Source organism: Phalacrocorax carbo, chromosome 2 (genome assembly GCF_963921805.1).
Source record: "Phalacrocorax carbo chromosome 2, bPhaCar2.1, whole genome shotgun sequence".
In the NCBI taxonomy this organism is placed as follows: Eukaryota; Metazoa; Chordata; class Aves; order Suliformes; family Phalacrocoracidae; genus Phalacrocorax; species Phalacrocorax carbo.
Window position 1 is genome coordinate 128,905,058 of NC_087514.1, and position 20,971 is coordinate 128,926,028.

The following is a 20,971-nucleotide window of genomic DNA, read 5'->3' on the forward strand; positions in this document are numbered from 1 at the left end:
GAAAGCTGCACTTTCACTTTTTCCCTATACACTTAGCAATCCTTCCCCATATGCCTTAACAGTAGTATCAGAAAAACAGCTCAATTACATGGCACCCTGATGTGACTGCACGCTGCTTTCTCACACGGGCAGAGAGCCAGAGAAACTAATGAGCGGAGGAAAAATGATGAAGGACAAGGAAAGAGGAAAAACTATGTAAATAATTAAAAGAAATGCAGAGGGAAAAAACAAAATACACAAAAGGAAATAGTAAAAGGAGATGGGTAAAGTCACCACGCAAAGTGCACTGCTGGTGTTTTCTTCATATTTCAGCACTGGTAAAGAAGTAACTTCATTTCCCCACTTCCAGTGTTTTGATGTTATGCTTTTGGCTACAGATTACTAGCTAATGCTGGTAGTTGTGCTTTAAGAGGACTTGAATTCAGACAGAGGCTACTCTGGGGAAATTTTGTTGTTCTCTGATGGCACTTGAGGGAAAAGTAGAGGGGGACTTTCAAATAGATTTCATCCATCACAATACCAGCCATAAATACAGAAATATTCTGAAGTTAGGAAGGCATTGAGGTGCTAATGTAGTGTTTGCTTATATATTTCTACATTATTTAATTTGCTTTATGTACCTACACAGTAGGGAGAGATTCTTAAGTGGACAAAGTGCAGCAAATGTAGTTGTGTCTGCTAGGCAGAAGGGCTTCAAGCAGTTTGAGTATTAATCAAGGGTGTTTTAGGAGTTGCTAAATGGGTTTCTGGCCTAATAGGGGGAAGTACAATGAAGGTGGCAAGCAAAGTTCCAGACTTCGTCCACAAGCATGACATTTGGGGTGGATACATGTTTTTCTGGAGAGACAGGGAAGATGAGGGTGGAGGGATGCTCCCTCTGTAAAAGGAGTAGCTGGAATGTATGGAGCTCTTGGATGACAGGCTGGTTGAGAACGGTAAGGATCAAAGGAGAGGCCACTGAGGGTGACATGTTGGTGGATTACAGACCAGCTACTCACGATGAAGGGTGATTAAATTAACAACTCAACAGCATCTATGGGCCACAGATCCTTACCCTTGGAGAGGAGTTAATCTCCCTGAGAGCTGGAAGAATAACATGGTGGAATGCAAGCAATTTGGCGGATTTCAGGAAGCTTTCTTGGTAAGAGTACTGAATGGGCCAAGCAGGGGTGTTACACAAAGGGATGTCCACTAATAAGAAAGGATTCTTTAGGAATGTGATAATAGCAACCCTGACTGTAGTCATGATCATACAGTGGAGCTCAAGACCCTGAAGGGAGTGAAGAAGGCAAGTCCTTGGCCTTCAGAGACCAAATTTTGCCTTAATTGAGGAACTGGTAAATGGGATGCCATGGGAGGCAACTATGAAAGGTGAAGGGAGCATAGGAAAGCTGGCAGGTCTTTAAGGGGAGCCTTTTTTCTATGCAAGAGTGGCACATCCAAATAGGAGAACAAGTTGATGAATTGGGACACCGGCTAGGCTAAACAGGGAACACCTAACTGAACTTCCTTGCATTCCTATCATGGTGGAAGCAAGAACAGATTATGGCCAAGGAGTTACTAGAAATGTTGCTGAGGCACATAGGGATGGTGTTGATGCATACAAGGGCTTTGTGGAATCTCGTGTTGCTCACAAAAGGTATGAACAAGGAACATGTAGGCCTGCTGTTGCATGTGAGCACGGGTAAGGCCAGTGTACTTGCAGTCACCTTTGCCTCAAGTCTTCCTGACGCATGTGCTTAGAGGCAAGCTTCAAGCAAGCAAAGAACTCTACCAGAAATGGATGAGGATCAAGACTGGGATTCCTTCTGAGAACTTGATCTGTACAAATCTGAGACCAGCTGGATGTGCTAGAGGGTGCTGGGAAGAGCTGGCCGATGCCCTGAGAGCAGCTGCTCTCTGCACTCTTTAGAGTGGGGTGAGGAGGGTCCACAATAACTAAAGCAAGGCAAATGTTGTACCCATCTTCAGAAAAGGCCAGAGGGACAATTTGGGGAACCATGAGAAAATCAGTCCCTGGGGAAAAGCATTGCGTCCCCTTGGAACAGACTTGCTTTTGTGTATTTCATGTGTCTAGAGAAGGTGCCATCATGCATCACCATTTGCCTTCTATGACAAAATGGCTGCATTTGTAGGCATGGGGATGGTAGTGGATACCATGGCAACTTTAGAAGGTGCTTGGCACTGGCTCCTGTGCTATTTTTATATGTGCTTAGGATTCTGTAGTCTGGGTGGGTGGACAGCTAGATGGGTAAAAAGCTTGTTGCATGGTTGGGCTCGAACAGTTGCAGTTTAATGGGTCGCACTTTGCCTGGAGGGTGGTGGCAAGTGGAGGCTTGTTGTATTTAACATCTTTTTCAAGGACCAGGAGGAGATGATGGGATCTGCTGTTGCCATGTTTGCACATGGCCCTATACTAGGGGTGCAGTTGACAAGCTTCAGGGCTGAACTGCTGTCCAGAAGCACCTGGGCAGGCTCAAGGAACAGCTCAACAAGAACCTTTTGAAATTTAATGAGGACAAACATCCTGCCTCTGGGAAGGCAGGGCACCTTGCACAGATCCAGACTGGTGACTGCCTGTCTGGGTAGCAGCTCTGTTGCAAAGGTAATGGGGATGTTGGTAGGCAGCAAGCTGATCATAGCCAACAAAGATAACAGCAGCATGCCAGTAGCTTGGAAAAAGTGATTATCCTCCTCTACTTGGAGCTCATTAGGGCTCTTCTAGACCACATACTGTGTCCAGGTGTGTCATTCCCCCCTCACAACCCTGTGACAAGGAAGTTGTTGACAAGCTGGGATAAGCTGAGTGGAGAACCACCAAGGCCAGGGCTGGAGCACACCTCCTGCCAGGAGAGGCTGGCGGAGCTGAATCTGTTTGACCTGGAGAAGGGAGGGCTTGCCACCACCTGAGGGAGGATGAGAGAACAGGCATACTGAAAGGAGAGGTTCAGACTCCGGGTATAAGCAGGCCGGTTCCACTGCAGTGAGCCCAGGTCCGGCTCGACGGTGCGGGCCTGACAGCCCCCAGGCAGAGTCCTCCCGTGGCTGGGGCGGCGGGGGAGGGCGTAGAGCTGCAGCCCGGGGGCCGGGGATGTGGGCGGGGGCTGAGGCGGGCTGTGCCTGAGGGTTTCCCAGCCCTGGCCGGCGGGCGGAGCAATCCCCCTTCGGGCCGTGCAGGCGGGAAACGCCAAGCGCCGCTGCCCGCGTCCCTGCCTAGCTGCGGCTCCCGCTGGGCGCGGGGCTCGGCCTCGCAGCTCGGAGGAAGAGGAAGTGGCCGCGGCCCCTGGCAGGCCGGCCGGCCTCGGCGCCACGGGGAGCGGAGGAGCAGAGCTGCCCGGCACGGCCCCGCGGAGGCGCCTCCCCTCCCTGCTCCGCTCCGCGCCGCCGCCCCCGGGCTGCGCGGCACAAACTTTCCGCCGGGCAGCGGGGCCGTGTGGCGGCGCGGCGCTGCCCTGCCCCGGCACCTCCCCGTCGCGGAGCCGAGGGGGGAGCGGCCCCAGAGCGCGGCGGGCGGGCACGGGCGGCAGCCGGAGGAGGAGGAGGAGGAAGCGCTGTCAGTGGGGCCGGCCGCCTCCGCCCGCCGGGCATCCTTCAGTACCGCCGGGCTGCGCTTCGCCCGCCGCCTGTCCCAGGTACCGCCGCGCAGCCGCCCGGCACGGCGGGCCAACTTGGCGAGGGGGCGGGAGGGGGGTCCGGGGCCGGTCGGGGGTCGCCGGCGGGGAAAGCGGCTCCGGCTCGTCCTTGATCCTTGGGCTGCTGAAGTTCGGAGCGGGGCCCGCCCGGGCTGGCCGGCGTGCCCGGCGTTGCAGGGGCTGCTCGAGGCTTTCACCGGGGCGGGGAGGGGCGGAGAGGTTCTCCCGCCCTCTCCCCAAGCGGATTTCGGTTTGTGCAGCGCCCATAAACCGCTGCTCCGAAGGGGACGGCGGTCCGGCCGTCTGCCGGGGGGCCGCTTTGGGTGGGCGGGAGGGCGCCGTCCTGTCAGGCGGTGAGGAGATCCGCCGGGCTCCGCCGGGGCGCTTGCGGGGACCGGAGGCGGCCTTGCTTGAAAATCGCTTCCAGCCAGCGCGGTTGTTCGCGCCGAGCCCACGCCGCGGAGGGGCAGAGCCGGGAAGGGAGGAGAGCTCTGAGGGAGCCGGGGCGGGCGCCCAGCCCGGCGCCGCTTGTCGCACGCCGGTCACCGGGACGTGCCGCCTTGTGGCTACCTGGGGTTTGCGATTTTACAGTTATTTTCAAAGGCTGGACTGGATATTGTCTTCCTAAGTCCGCGACGCTGTTTCAGTACGGTTTTGTTACAAAATAAGGTGAGGTAGCGCGACTGTGGGTCAGTAGATGTGTATCTGAGTAGGAAATACATCTCTCTCCCTTTTTGTTTATCTAAATTCTTCCCGGAGCAACAACTTCTCACAGCCTGTGTATTTCTGGGAAAGGGGAATTTAGTTAGATGGACTTTCAGGGCTCTTCTGTGATACTTCCAACTCGGCCAAATGATTAATGGGGAGACATTTGCTCTCCATTGCGATGGGGCGGGCTTCGCTCCGGAGCGCTGCCGCCTCGGACCAGGGGAGCAAGCTGAGCCAGGGGCGGCTGCTGCGTGGCGGGACGGGGAGCGGTGCTGGCCTCGTCTCCTGGTCGTGGTGGGGGTGGCTGTGGTGCTAAAGCGATTGTTGGATGTGGAATAATGAAAATTTAACTATACCTGACAAAACGTTCTTTAACGTTTGCAGCCAAAGTTTGGAAGCTACGGTATGATTGTATACCGTATTTTTATTTCCGTAAAAATAACGAGGAGGATAACTAACATTGTCAAGATATAGCTAATCTTCAGTTTACTAGGGGAAATCTTTTTGTACGTCTGCCTTTATGTTTTATTTTTAATGAACCCAATCCATTTTGGCTTTGGTATTGAATAACAAGTTACTGGCAATAACCCTTTCTTTCACAATACTGGTGGTCACATTTTATATTTAATTTCTGTTTTTTTTCTAAGAAGAAAAATAGTCTTAGAATGAAGGCTTATTTCAGGAATCTAACTTAACCTCAAGCTAGTTACATTAGACAAGGGGCTTTCCAGCACTTGAACACTGGCATTCCCCTGGTCTGAGGGCGAGAATGTAGCATGAAATGAGTATATACAGCTGTGATTAAATACCTAAGGGAGTTCTGAGCTGAGGTACTGGAAAACGCAGATACCATATTGGGTATAATGAAGTGGCCTTAGAGTCTGTGGTGGAAAAGCTGAAGCCACAGCCTTTCAAAGAATAACAGTCAATGAAATCTGTATTGTTTTTAATAATTAAAAGAAAAATCACGTTACCATATTCTATCCCCTAACTTCATGTGAGATCCCACAGCTTCATACCTGTCTCCAATAGTCCACTTTACTTTTTACCCCAAATTTGTGGGCCAGGGTTTTACTCCATGACAAATTAGTGAAAGACAGTAAGCGTAGGACTGTCAGGTCTGTCTGGCTTTGTTCTGCGATGGCTTTACTCGCTGTCCTTGAAGCTACTGGGCATACATTGCAATATGCATCTGTTTTTCATGTTTGTTTTCTGTGGGTTCAGAGTGGTGTGGGATTAACTTTAAAGGAAAGTTGGGATTCCTGTCTGATGTTCCTATGTATGCTTCTGTCGGGTCCATTCAGTCTTTAATTTGCTAGACAATAAATGTTAGCTTCTCTAGTTTCCCTTTAAGCTCTTAAACTAGTTCCTTCTTAGCATCTCGGTAGTCTCCTGTCTTCATGTGGAGACATCTTCCTTGAACGTTTGTAGCTGTGGTATTTCAGAAGAAATTTTACCAGTACTATTCCAGTGATGTTAACACTTCTTTATCTTGACCAAGAACACCCAGCCTAAGAGTGTTTTGTAGAAATGTGTGGTACCATCTGAATCTTTCGCTGTACTGAAGGACAGCATCATGGTGTATTAAATCTTTCGGCTGAGTGTCACAGGGAGATGTGGGTGGGGTAAGGACCAAGGGTCTCTCACCAACCTACTGTTCCTCAGGTTGCTTTCCAACACCAGCACAACACTTGCCTTACTCCTCTACCAATTCTCTGATCCTGTTTGCTTTTCTTCCTCCCACCCTCTCGCCCAAGTGCATGCACACGCAAACCAGCCCCATTTCCATAGAGAGGGCTCAGCACAGGTGGTGGCAGCCCCCAGTTATGGGCAGGGAGCCTGCAGAGGTAGCCCGCTGACCTGCAGGCCCAGGGGCGGCGCAGAGGAGAGTGTGTGTTACGCAGGGCAGAAGAGTTGAGCCCAAGACTAGTGTTGTGAACACCGTAATAAAAACAATAGCACCTAATAATATTTTGTTGAAATTACGTTATCACTGTGGTGTGTTATTTGACGTGCTGCATGCTAGGGCTGTGCTTTCTTTGTGAATTGTGAATAAGACCTATCAGGGTAGCCTGTTCTAACTTTACTGAATCCATATAATATTTATTTATGTATTATTTTGTTTTCTTCTTGAGGCTAGTCTAGCGATTGTCTTAATTGCCCAAATTATGTTTTCCTCCTTTTTTTGTGTAGGCAGTACATTTTCTTGTTTCCCAGGCAGACGGTACCAAACCCGATGCAATAGTTTGTTTTTTAATTCTGGCAATTGGATCTGCAGTTCATCATGACAGGTCTTCCAGAGTTCTTGGTATGAGTCCAAATTAGTCCTCTCAATTTGTGTTTTGCTTCCGTTTAGTTGTGGTATCTTTGGCCTCCCCAACTGGGCTTGACTTCTGGCACGTTTCACTTTATGCTGGTGTTTCTTGATCCGAGACTGCCGTTTCCTCTGCTGGGCCTTTTTTCCTGTCCCTTGAAAGCTCTCTGCTTATTCTACCTTTCCTTCTTTATTAGGTAATTTATCTCCTTGGGTCTGGAAACCTTCTTATGAATTCTCTTGTCACTTCCTTGGGTTACAAATTCTGCAGATATTCATATTGTATTGTAAACACGTTCCAGACCTCCCCTGTGCTCGTGTCCTCCAACTTTTCATTCCTGTTCATCTCACTAATGAGTTTCTGTAGTTTTTGAGATTTGCCTTTTGAAATTGAAAACCTTAATTGCAGATTTAGTTGGGTTGCTCTACCGTTTAATTTAAATAAAATCAATCATAAAGAATAATTCTGGGATTTTTCTTTCACCAGCCTTTCTATAAGCAGAGATTTAGTTATCAGCTGCATGTCTAAAATCCTGATAGTGTCAGTCAAATTGGTAAGTATACGGTGAAAAAATTGGTCAGTTGTGACATCCAGCAATAGATAGGACTGATTTATGGTTAGTTCGTTGTATTTTCAAAATAAGTCTTTCAGAACCTTTTGAATTACTTGGTAAACATTAGTTACTTAAACAACTGCTCCCTCCCCACAAATAAAAAAATTATTGTGGTATTTATTGTATATATGCTTACATAGTTACCTGTATGGTAATACTCTTGAAAAAGACCAGGTAGATACCTCCTGGTAAGGAATTTCCCTCTTAACAGTGTAATCTCACAAAAAGCCTCTGTAGTGGTAAGCCAAGGGTGGGAAAAATGGGGTTATGTCAGGAGCACGGCTTTGTTCTGGGAACATCATCCTAACATGCTAGTCTCGTCTCTTTGTTTACCTGTATGCCCAGTTTGGAAGGTCTGATGTTTTTAATCCTGTGCTTCGGTTATGCTTCTCTGTGTGATGTGTTTTTTCGCCTTGTTATTCCTCTTCTGCTTCATTGCTTTAACTATGCTAGGACAGGGACTCAACCATAATTTGCCAGCTCTCTGAGGGTTTGTTTAGAGCTGAATGCAGGGACTAAACACTCTGGTGTTTTGTAGACTGGGAAGGATGCAAGAATTAAGTGACCACATGCCAGCAAGTGAACTGAGCTGAGCATGAAGTGCTTATTACTTTGAAAATGGAAAGGTCAGGACTGCAGGAGTAAGGGTTTAAGAAAATAAGTTCATCTCATTACTGCACAACAAATGTGAAGTCCTGTAATTATTTGTAAAAGCCTTCCAGCATCCCTGTGAGGCAGCTAAGTATTACCCATGGAAGGAAGAACCAGGATGAAAGGACTTAACCAAAATCAAGAGAGAAAATCTATTAATACATTGCAGTTATCTTGTTTCGCTGCTGCACTCGCCAGTAAGAATCCCCCATTCCTTAGTCTTATGAAAGGAGCTTCAACAGTAACTTATGATACGTATTTTAAAAAAATAAATTAAATCATGATAAAGCTTACAAAATGAGGTCACTTGTTCTGGACAATAAACGTTTTAAATGTGTTAATACAGTGAGCTTGTTCTCACTAATTGCACTTAAAAAGAAGCTGACAGTGGTGTAATCTGCCCATACAGCATGTTTTCTTTGGATGCCATTATAAATATTAAAATTACCTTGTTTCTGTTTCAGGTGGTAGTGTATTGCATTCACATGTGCATTAGACGATATTTGAATATTCAGCCTAATGCAATATTGGAGTTGACTCCAGTACTATATGTATTTTAAAAAATTGTTTAGGAAGTCTTTTCAAATCACCCCTGTAAGCAGTCATTGACACAATGCTTTCCATAATATTGATATGGTTGAAGTAAACTATTTAGCCAATATATACTTAGTTGATAAACATCCCTTAAATTACTTAGTCTAGTAATCTATTCAAACTTCTGTTAGCCACCTGGTTCTGTTATGTTTCAGTGTAATTTTCATTGTTATTCCTTGGAGATAAACTGTTAAGGAGTTCCATGAAAGGAAGGGGTGATACATTAGAAAATTAGGTTTGTTTGTTCCCCCCCCCCCCCCCCCCAATCAAATAGAAGGCAGGGTTTTTTTTCTTCTCTTTTTTGTTCCCTTTTCCTGCTGGAAAGTAATCCTGAGGCCTGGGCCACTATTACCAAGAAAATAAGTTATTAGCTGTACCTCGAATCCTGTGTTCAGTTTTGGGCCTTTCAGTACAAGAAAGACATCGAGGTGCTGGAGCGTGTCTAGAGAAGGGCAATGAAGCTGGTGAAGGGTCTGGAGCACAAGTCTTATGAGGAGAGGTTGAGGGAACTGGGATTGTTCAGCCTGGAGATCAGGACGCTCAGGGGAGCCCTTATTGCTTTCTACAACTACCTGAAAAGAGGCTGTAGTGAGGTGGGTGTTGCTCTTTTCTGCCAGGTTGCTTCAGTGACCTCGGTTTGCACCAGGGAAGGTTTAGATTGGGTATTAGGAAAAATTTCTTCACTGAAAGAGTGGTCAGGCTTTTGAACAGGCTGCCCAGAGAGGTGATAGAGTCGCCATCCGTGGCAGTGTTCAAAAAACATGTAGATGTGGCACTTAAGGTCATGGTTTAGGAGACATGGTGGTGTTGGGTTGATGGTTGGATTTGATGATCTTAGAGGTCTTTTCCAACCTTAATGATTCTATGATATTCTTTTCACTTACTATTCCTCTTTGCTAATTCTGAACTTGTACTTCATCTATTTTGAACACAAGCTAGTAAAGTGAGAAAGCAAACCCAAGCTGCAGAGAGTATTTTAACAAAGCTTAGGCTCAGAGATGATGAGTTGAACTCTTGGCAGATCTCTAAAAGAGCTATAAAAATCCCTATATTTTATTCAAGATGCACTCATTTTTATGGAGCATGGAGGTGATTAAAAATGGAAATGCTGGTGTTTTTCTCTTGCCAAGTACAACTTTTTGTGATTTTTATTTGTGGTTTTTGTTTTTCGTGGCAAAGGTGGTACCAGTTTCAATACAACTTGTATCAGGAATGAGTGTTCAGGGGCAGATCATTTTGCCCTGCTGGGGTGGGTTTCTCTCCTGTTCCTTGAGATGGTCCCCAGAGCATCTACTCTTCTAGTCTCAAAATACAGGATGGAGGACAGTAATGGGGAGAAGGAGGTGGCTGCAAGAGGCTTATTCTGTGGCTTGCAAGTTGGGTGTTTGCTTGGGATATACAAAACCTCAGTTAAATTTTTGAACTCAGTTTGCAGAAGAAAGCTGCCAGTTCCTAACCAATGGGGGCCTTTGCTGTCATTCACAAGACTAACTCAGGAATTGACTGTAGGCTTTGCTGTTGTTCTGCAACTCATCACAGCTTCCATTTTTTTATGTTTTGCAAAATTAAAATGAGATATAGACTAAAACCCCCCATCTATTGTTAGAACTGGGTTTCAGTTCTAGTTTTATCATCATCACATGGCTGAATATAAGAACAATGGTAGAGATTATCTAGATCATAGAACACGCATAAGATTAATTGGCAATGTAAGTGTGTTTTTGGGCAGAATTAGTTTTTCCAGCATGTGTAGCTGGAAGAGACCAAAGCTAAATCTTCATTTTAGTTCTTCATTAGATGTTACTTTTTCTCTCACTCAAGGTATTTCTTGTAAGTATGGAACTAGTGGGTCGATAATTAATTTTGACTTTAATGAAAAAGGAAAAGCTTATTTTAGAACCTACTGCAGAGCAAAAAATATTTGAAATTTTTGCAGCGTTTTTGAAGAATTGTTTTTAATTTACTAAAAAGTGAATATTAGTGATAATATTTTGTTTTAAAACTGAATGAAAAAAAGTAGAATTCAGATGCAGGTATAGAAAGCCAGGACAAATAAGTGTAGAACAGTAACCTTATGCAACCCTTGTAGCAAAACAATATACCTGCTGAAAAATGGGAGTGAAGTGGGTTTAGATTACTTCGAATGCATCAGTGATGAACATTTCGTACCTCACCCTTAGATAACTTCAATGTAGAAAATGAAGAAGGTGAATAATGTCCTGTTGACAACTAGATTTGTAACTGAAAAAGCAAGGAGACGTTTTCAGACGAGGATGGAAAGACTCTGAACAGCACTAACTTTGCTGCAAAGAAAAGGAAGGAAGACAGTAATAACTGATGTTGAAAGTCCTTGGAAGATTAGAGAGCAAGCTGTCTCAGTAGCAAGTTTGTGGGATAACATTGAGCAGAATTTAGTGATTCAGTGATTACTTGTCATCAGTATCTTTGATAAAACTTTAAGTATTCATACCTCTGGATGTTTTTTAAATACTTAAACTCCTGCATTAAAGTAGGAACTTTATTTATGAAGATTTATATTCTACTGCTGCAGCACTTGCATTCTAATTACTGTGCAAAAGATTGTGATATTGTGAAACTTATTTTTTCTACTGATACCTCAGTTTCATACAAGTGGAAATACCCTTTTCTGTACGTGTGCTTTAGTAACATAAATATAATTTTCTACTTAATGAAATGTGGGGAAGTATTTATGCTCAAGGATACTACCTGAAGTTTTAGCCAAGCAGCAGGAAGGTGAAAATCAGTCTGGTAAGCAGTCACTCAGTGAATTAATACAAAAAAAAGGTATGTTTTCAGCCAGTCCCAAGTGGCAGCTATCTCTGTGCTGAATGGCTTGTGGGTTGGCACTGTTTGCAGGGTTCACTGCATAGGCAGTGAGGGTGGACCCGTTTTCTCAAAAGGGCCGAGGAAATGTTTGCTAGAGAAGCACAGGAGAGTGTCTGTGGCTGCTGCGGGAAGAGCAGCCTTGTATTTTCTAGCACTTTCACCCCAATTTAGGAAAGAATGCAAAAATCCCCATGACATGAAATACTGAGTCCCCAAGGCTTCCTTCTGCAGCCATCACTGTCTGAAGAGTCCTGTGGATTTCAGACTCTGCATAGCTAAGGGTTGCAGGCACTGCTGCTTAATGACCTCTGAAATGGAATTTTTTTCCTTACGAAATGCCATACTGTATACTTATGATGTGTAAGAATTACTGGGCTGTTGCTGAAACAAGAAATTTTATACAATTGTCAACACATTGCTATCTTAGTTCCTTCCTCTACAGTATATTAAAGCACAAGTATACTGCTAGATGTGTTCCATTACAGTCCTTGGAAATACTCATAGTATCTTGTTAGGCACATTAATGTACAATACACATGTATATATCAAAAGAAATAACATTTCAGACTTAAGCTAATCATATTGCATGGGCAAAAGAAGCTGCTTTTTACTTAATGGTTGGGAGGAATATAGGAATGTTGTCAGGGTGTGTAGAGATGCGACGAGGAAGGCCAAGCCCCACTTGGAATTAAATCTGGCAATGCATGTCAAAGATAACAAGAAGGGCTTCTTTAAATACATCAGCAGTAAAAGGAAGACTGGGGATACAGAGGGCCCACTGCTGAACAAGGAAGGGGCCCTGGTAATGCAGGATGCAGAGAAGGCAGAGTTACTGAATGCCTTCTTTGCCTTGGTCTTTACTGCTAAGGCTGGCCCTCAGGCATCTCAGCCCCCAGAGAAGAGAGGACAAATGGGGACAAAGGAAGACTTACCATCAGTGGAGAAAGACTGGGTCAGAGATCACCTATGCAAACTGGATCCTCGCAAATCCATGGGCCCCAATGGGATACACCCACGAGTGCTGAGGGAGCTGGTGGATGTTCTTGCTGAGCCACTCTCCATCATCTTTGAAAGGTCATGGAGGACAGGAGAGGTGCCCAAGGACTGGAGGACAGCAAATGATACTCCAGTCTTCAAAAAGGGCAAGAAGGAGGTCCTGGGGAACTATAGGCCAGTCAGCCTCACCTCCATCCCTGGAAAGGTGATGGAGCAGTTCATCCTGCAGGTAATCTCCAGACACATAGAGGAAAAGAAGGTTATCAGAAGTAGTCAGCATGGAATTCACCAAGGGGAGATCATGCTTGACCAACCTCACAGCCTTTTACGATGGCGTGACTGGCTGGGTCGACGAAGGGAGAGCAGCGGTCTATCTCGACTTCAGTCGAGGCATTCAACGCTGTCGCCCATAGCCTTCTCACAGGCAAGCTAAGGAAGCGTGGGTAGAATGAGTAGACAGTGAGGTGGATTGAGAACTGGCTCAACAGCAGAACTCAGAGGGTTGTGACCAATGGAGCGGAGTCTGGATGGAGGCCCATAACTAGTGGTGTTCCCCAGGGGTCTGTGCTGGGTCCAGTCCTGTTCAACATATTCACCAATGATCTGGATGATGGGATAGAGTGTAACCTCAGCAAGTTTGCTGATGATACCAAGCTGGGAGGAGTGGCTGATACACCAGAAAGCTGTGCTGCCATTCAGCGACACCCGGACAGGCTGGAGAGCTGGGCTGAGGAAAACCTCATGAAATTCAACAAGAGCAAGTATAACGTCCTGCACCTGGGGAGGAATAACCCCATGCACCGGTCCAGGCTGGGGGCTGACCTGCTGGAAAGTGGCTCTGTTGAGAAGGACCTGGGAGTGCTGGAGGACAACAAGCTGATACTGAGCCAGCAATGTGCCCTTGTGGCCAAGAAGGCCAGTGGTATCCTGGGCTGCATTAAAAGGAGTGTGGCCAGCAGATTGAGAGAGGTTATCCTCCCCCTCTATTCCGCCCTAGTGAGACCACATTTGGAGTACTGCGTCCAGTTCTGGGCCCCTCAGTTTAAGAAGGATGTGGAACTGCTCCTTGAGCAAGTCCAGCAGAGAGCTACTGAGATGATCAGGGGACTGGAGCATCTCCCATATGAGGAAAGGCTGAGAGACCTGGGTTTGTTCAGCCTGGAGAAGACTGAGGGGGCATTTCATAAATACCTATAAATATCTAAAGGGTGGGTGTCAGGACAATGGGACTAGGCTCTTTTCAATAGTGCCCAAGGACAGGACAAGGGGCAACGGGCACAAGTTGGAACACAGGAAGTTCCACCTCAATATGAGGAAAAACTTCTTTCCTGTGAGGGTGGCAGAGCAGTGGAACAGGCTGCCCAGGAGACTCCACAACCTCCCTTCTCTGGAGACATTCAAAACCCGCCTGGATGTGTTCCTGTGCCCCCTGCTCCAGGTGTGCCTGCTCAAGCAGGGGGGTTGGACGAGCTGATCTCCAGAGGTCCCTTCCAACCCCTACCATTCTGTGATTCTGTTGTACTTGATATTAGAAAAAAAAAAAGGAGAAAGAATCATTTAGGGAACAGAAAAAGATCCTGATGATTTTTAACTTCAAATGCCCCCCCAATATCCCAAACCCTAGCTTTCATTTTTTTAAAATAGTTAAAATAAAGTAGTTATTACCTTTCTGTCAAAATAGGCAGGGATTGTTTTCTGTTGGATGAATCCCCCAAATATTTAAAGTTCAGGAACACATATGACACATCATCCATTTTTCTTGCTGCTGCAGGTCTTTCTACTAAATGTTTTTTTCTGCTTCCAGTTCCTGTGTGTTTGAATATCTTTTTTAAGGTTTAGTGCGTTGGTTGGTCCTATTCTGATGTATTTATTAGTGACTTTGCAATAAGACGTAGGTGTGCACTTGAAGACTCTGCAGGTGATGTGAAGGTGGGCGGCATTGCTGAGCCTGGAAAGACTTCCAGCTCTTCCAGGGGTGCGGGAGAAAGGGGTGAGATTCTTACTGAGTAGTAGAAATGCAAATGGATAGAGCATAGTTTATGGGGGATGAGCTGGAAACTCCTTGATTGGCCATGTTGGATAAAAATAAAGAGAAGAGGGTTCTTTGGCTACTGGGAAGCTGACGGTAAACTGTGAATGTTATTCAGCTGTGACTGATTATTTTAGGCACAGTAGCCATGTTATTTGCAGTAGAGATAGGGATGCATCAATTTTACTTCTGTAGGCTGTGTTAACATCTAATTTTGAACATATGGTCACCTGTGTTCATGCAGAGAAGTGAAAACAGGAGTGATGCGAATGAGAGTGAGCCTGTTGATGGAGCAGAGATCCTGTCTTGTAAGAGGTAGGAAAGGACTTAGGTACATTTATCCTAGCAAAATATGGGAAGGGACAAGATATGGGAAATCATAAAAATGATTTCACAGGGAAATATGAGGAAGGGACAAAAATTACAAAAGTTAAAGCGTAATGTAAGTATAAATAAATTCCTACAAGTAGTTTCCAAATACATTGGGGCTGGAAACTTGAATGACTTTCTAATGATTTGGGGGTGGAGCTGTGGCATAATCTTACAAACACATCTTTGGAGACAGTGAACCTGAACTACTTTTTTATTCTCCCTTTAGGTTTATTAATTGTCAAGGTAAAGGCAGCCCTAGTGTGTGACTGAAGTTTTTCAGGTGCTTGTTCCCATCTGTCAGAGGTCTCAGGGAGGCTGAAACACAGATCTTTGTCATGCTTCATGTAGTGGGTTTACACTTAATGGATCCCATCCCTCGAAGTGTTCAGGGTGGCCTGCGGGAGCCCCTCTTCGTCACTGGGTGTTTACTCTGCATTTCTCTCCCTGTCCCCGAAGCATGAGTTTCTCCGTGTAGGTGGAGGCAGGATGTTGGGTTGGTTGCGATGAGAAACCTCAGATGCCTAGCTGGTGTCTCTTTAGCTTCTCACTCACTTCTGGATGAAATAATGTGCCTTAGTCAGACCAGCGTTGTTGAAGAGGAATGAGAGGATTTGGGTTATCTGAGTATTTTCCTCAAGCAATTCTTCCATTCTTTCATACTTGGATGAACCATAATGTGCAGGATATTGAGAAACATTTCATCTGTAGCAGGAATGATTGTCAGGAGTAATCCTTTAAAATGTTGTGGACTGGTGGCTTAGTAGAGAGAATTAGGTTTACCTAGTCCAGTTCTGTGGTCATGTGCCTCTTTTGGTTTGAAGATGGCTTCTGTAAAGTGCCATTATTTCTTGTGGCTTACCTGAAAAAATGAGGTGGAAGGAAATGAGGTAGTTTTCTAAATGCTGGTACTTCTGAGCAAGCTTGCTTCTTCCACTGAATTACAAGTCTAGATATTAATTTGAATGTTACAAAGATTTGTGTAAAAGATGGTACTATCTGTTCTTATAGTAATTGCATATACAGAAATTGTTATTAAGTTGTCAACCCTTATATTAGCAAGTTATTTTGCTTTTTCAGCCACTTTTTATAATGGTATGTGTGTCTTCCAGAGTGTACTGCTGAATATATGTGAAAGATGCAAAATACATGCATTAAACTGTCGATTTTCCAATAAAATAATAGCATGCCTGAGGGTTGATATCAGTGGTGTATACTTCAGTTACTATCTGGGCATTTAATTAATTATACAGTTTCATGTAGTTTGTAGGTCAGTTGTATTTATAAACTAAAAATCACCACAATGTACTATTGTGTTGCATGAAACTGGAAAGAAAAAAACTAAAATGAATGGTGTTTATGCATTTTCCCTTTTTCCTTTCCCTGCCTTTTTGTATCAGGAGCTGCTGAAATGGGTTGTGGATTGAATAAACTGGAGAAGCATGATGAAAAACGACCTGGTAATATCTATTCAACTTTGAAGAGGCCCCAGGTAGAAACCAAGATAGATGTTTGCTATGAATATCGATTCCTGGAGTTCACGACACTAAATGATAGTAAGTACACAATATTTTTCTTTAGATTTTTTCTATTCAAGTTAACATGTTAATTGCTCCATAATGCTTTTTGAATAGTGTGTGTAATAGTTATGTTTTTAAAATGCCTTTAGTTTAAGTAAGTGCCTTCTCTTCAGTCATAATACTGAGATGCAGAGATCTTATTGAGAATTTTCTGTAAATTTTTAACTTCAGAGCTGGTTGTAGGTTCTCAGATTTTTGGTTCTTTGCACCTCCCCCTCCCCTTTTTTTGGCGTACTCTAATATGCATTTTTGTTTCCTTAATTTGTATTTTATGCAGTTTTCATATGGTAAAGCAATTCAGGTCTGCCAGGTTATATACTTTACTGCTCTTTTTCCTTCCTTCCCTTCTGTTCCCTGTGCTCCCTCAGGAGTATTTTGAGAGGTTAAAGTTAGTGTTTTCAGTTTTGCTAACTTAACCTTAAATAACTCTTTACATAGTTACAGATACTTACAGATGCACCTGTGTGGGTGGAAACAGGATAGTGGGAGACACTGAAGACCTAAAACATCAAAGGGGTGAAGGTCCAGTCTCATGCAATTTCTACCTTTTTTTTTTCCCTATCAGAAATAGTCTTGCTTTAATTCATGTGACAATTCAGAGATATTCCATTTCTTTCCTTCCTGATTGACATCATGCATCTCTGCCAGTATTGCTCACACCATCGCCTGTGCCCTCTTTCACTTCAAAATTAGCCTGTTCTACACGCAATTACTCCTCACACCATTTGGAAATCTGAAGCTTGAGCAGAAGGCTGGGACCTGATTCTTGCTATATATAAAACAACACAGTACCAAAATCTGTTATAGCTAGCTGGCAGGATGCCAGGTAGAGCCTCTGTGCTTTTGCCCCGCAGTGTGCTGCCACTTCTCTTGTTTTGCAAGTCAGGTCAAAGGAAAAAGCCAAAGCGGCGCGTCTCTCGCTGTGTGAGACAAAGAGCTGCTGGTACGTCGCTTGATGTGACACCTCTGGTGCAGTTCAGTATGTTCATCCCAGAGTAACGTGAATTTGTTTGTTGGTGTGTGGTTTTGTTTTTGTTTTTTTTTTTTTTCTTAAAAAACTTGGAAAAAGGTGGAGGTTTGGAATAGGTGGTTGCACAGGAGTGTCCTTTTGTAAGCAGTGTGGGAGCTGAGTAGTTTTCTTTGTCAACTTTTCTTAGTGCTTATCTCCTGTACTCATGGATTCTTGTGTGTTTTATTACACTAACTGGGATGCACAGCAGTTATTGAGAGCACCAGACAAATGGGAGAGGAAGTTTTTGCATGTTTATGTATTGCAGTTGTTGGTATGTTTATGTATTTTTATTTTGAAGTGATTGTCCTTTGATAGTTTGACAACTTTTATTGTTATGTACTGTATATTGTGTCATTAGTGAAAATTAATTACTATTGAGAACACACTCCTATGGGCTTTCCTGGGATGCTCATCACTGTTCTGATTGCCTCATACGCTTTAGTGTGTGCATTCTCCTGATACCTCCTGAACTCTCATCTTTGTCACTGTATGGAGGAAGAATCAGTACGTGTGATGGCAATGTGACTTGCCTCAGGCACAGAGGATGTCTGGCACAGAGCAAAAAAATAAACCCAGACTTTCCAAGTCTGATTAAATGGACAGGCTTGTTGTAAAGAATACTTGTACGCTTTTCTTACTTGTCGTAGATTGTTTTATTATGATTTTTAGGAGGCATGGTTTTAAAGAGACTGCGAGTAGAAGTATTTTTATCAAATTCTTTGGCTTGCCAAAGAGTGTAAGCTATCCAGCTCCCATTGAGTTCTGCTTTGGCATGTTGTATACCCATCACTCTGGTCTCTGAAGGTGCCAGGGGATAGGCAGATGAGATGGGGATGGAGCTGTTGCTCCTGCTTGTTTTCCTTAGTATCACCCATGACTATGTGCTCTCAGGATTGGCAGGGCAACAGCTTGTGGTTATGCAGCTCCCTCCCTATTCATGTAATTGGCTGTGTGAAAGCTCATGTCCCACTACGTCGTGTTACAATGTTCCAGGTTTTTCTCAATGGTGACAGCATCACTGGTTTATTTATATTTTTGATCAGAAATAACCTCTGTAGGTAACCAGAGTTAATGATGAGTTTCACCTGTGCCTGTGTGGATTCAGAAGCTTCTAAAAACGAAATTTTCACAGCTGCGTAAAAAGAATATTTGGGATTGTGAAGTCTGTCTTCTGTGAATCTACTTTAGCCCTTTCAGTCTGTGTATAGATCCTGACATCGTTTTTTTTCCTCACAGGTTTTCTGCTTCTTCAGCTTTTTCGAATAAGCTGTGCTAGATTATGGGTAACTGCAGAGTATTTTATTGTATCCTTATTCTAGGCCTTACTTACAATACTAGTGAGCCTGGCTCTGAAGACAGGTACTCATTTTTCTCTTGGGGTTTTCTGTAACATTTACTGCTCTGATAACTGTATCTCTCACAAGCATTGTCTTAATGTTGAGAAGGATGTGGTTATCTCCATGTTGCAAGTGGGAGCTAATACACTGGTAACTGCCAGAAGTTTTCCAAGTCCTTAGCATTTCTTCACATTCCAAAAGCAGCTGTCACTGAATTCAGACATAAATGTGGAGGCTGATTACATTTGCAGTTAGGAAGTACATGTACTCTCAGATCTGATATCCAGATAATGAGAGAATGTGGTATATGTTTTAATTGCAGTTTCACAGGCAGCTAGGTGGACATAGGTTTTCTGCAGCTATATGTAGGGAGGTATTGCTGCCCTCTCTCACCTCCTGTCAGCTCTGTGAATTGATTTAACTCATGGATCTGGCAGAAGCCTGTGCAGTATTTTTGTTTGGTTATTCTCTGCCAGATCAATGCCTTGTGGAAGGGTCTGAAGAATGCTGGAGCTAATTGAAGTTGTGGGAGTATGCTGTCAGGTAAAGAAAAAGGAACTTCTTTAAATCAGCTCACACTGTTATGAACTCATTCCCTTAGCATCACTCTGTTGAAACCAGACACAAAATACTGTCCTGCTGGTCATTTCTCTGTTATGTTAGCCAGAAGCTTAACTTTTCTTGCTTGCTGTCTTTGGTTACTGTTCACTTTCTGACATATACAGCTGAAGGAGTGTAAGGAAATCTGCTCCTTTATTATAGATTTGTATTCATTTCTGAACTTGAGACTTGCTCTGCACTGATGTAGATGTCCAGTGGAAGATAGTGTTTGATCATTTATTTAAATGCTGTATAAATAGTGCATAGATGCAAAAGACAGAATTGAGGTTGCAAGTGTAATCATTCTGACATTTTCCAGTGCTTCCCAATTGACTTGGAAGTACTTGGAAGTGTCTAGAGAAAGATTTCCCAAGCTTTCAAGGAAAGCAGACTATGAAGAATCCATCAGTTTCCATCGTGTGCCACAACACAGAATTAAAATGGTTAGATTTGCCACTGTCCTATACTTCTTGAGCAAGTGTGATAATTGATAGTAGCAAAGGGTTATCATCTAGTGTACATTGGCACTTGAGGAATAAAGAGCACTTCGCTAAGGTATTTCAAAACCTTGAGGTGTGTCTGCTTGTTTTGAGTTGTTGTCTTTATAATGTCTGCTTATGAGCCTTACCTTTCTTGTTTCTGCCAAGGTGGCCTTTTCCAAGAAATCAGTCTGTCTTCAGTGTTGTTCCTTGACAAAGTCATCCTGTACTCTATTCTTTAGTCATCTGCACTGTCCGTGGCTTGTGGGATGCTGCTCTCCCTCAGGTGAAATCACACCAGATTTCACTTAATATGTGATGATTTTATCAATTTACTTTTTCACTTGTCAAGAAGACATTAGTAGGTTTGTAAATAGGATGGCTCATTGCTGGCTCAGCAAACTTCCAGAGGAAGTGCAAAGGAAGAGCAGGATCTTTCCCCTGTTGGCAGCAGTGAGCTGTTAGGTTGCCTGACTGCAACGTGTACCTTCATTCTTGATGTACTTATCCAGCTCCTAACTCTGTATGGTCCAGTCTGGCATCATCTCCGTCTTCAGCCAGTTCCTTCTGACAGGTTTCTACCCTCAGTCATTTCTTCTGCTGCTCCCCCTGAGTCATTCTGTCTCACAGTCCTGACACTCCGTGTGGTGGCATGCAATGGGTGCAGGTAATGCCTTGGAGAGGGTCCACACTTAAACAGCTTACTTTCAGTAGCTGTATCTGCTGTTTGAATGTTCTTCTAGCGCTCTGCTGGCTAATCCTTGCTTCAGAGTTGTTCAACTGGCTGTCTCCTCACTGACTTTGAGACAATACTAAGGCTAAGTGGCAATGATTGCATTTTATAACAATAAAATCTGAGGACAGTAAAAGGCAGTAGCGTTAGATTAATGTTGCGGCAAACCTTTTGCTAAAAAGTCAGAAGAGACAAATTAGGGCCTATGTGTACACACTTTACTGTGTACACAGTACACAGTACTGCTTTTTCTTTACTGGAAAAAAAACCACAAAAAGATTATATTACCACCCTGCATCCCCCCAAAAGTAAAAAATTGTTGTTTATTTTGCATTCCTCTCTGTATAAATAAAAGGAGCTGAATAATGGTCGTCTTGTACCTCTGTTATCTCCAAGTTTTATTTGAAATAAGAGGTAAATGGTGAGTGAACCTGAGGAGGACATGTGCTGACAAATGGAATAGCCTTAATTTAAAG

At 44.0% G+C, this 20,971-nt stretch overlaps 1 protein-coding gene across 4 annotated transcripts in view; it reads left to right on the forward strand.

Moving 5' to 3' along the window:
- Positions 1–3,227: 3,227 nt before the first annotated feature.
- RFTN1 (raftlin, lipid raft linker 1) overlaps positions 3,228–20,971 on the forward strand; it is a 102,389-nt gene continuing 84,645 nt past the window's right edge. Inside the window, exons 1-2 of one of the 4 annotated variants that reach the window (XM_064444319.1) lie at positions 3,228–3,632; positions 16,155–16,310. In XM_064444319.1, the coding sequence (XP_064300389.1) occupies positions 16,166–16,310 (145 nt within the window). In that variant the 5' untranslated portion in view covers positions 3,228–3,632; positions 16,155–16,165. Of the gene's footprint in view, positions 3,633–3,983; positions 4,302–14,629; positions 14,701–16,154; positions 16,311–20,971 lie in introns of those variants that run through there. The other 3 variants (XM_064444317.1, XM_064444316.1, XM_064444318.1) reach the window with 3 other exon arrangements.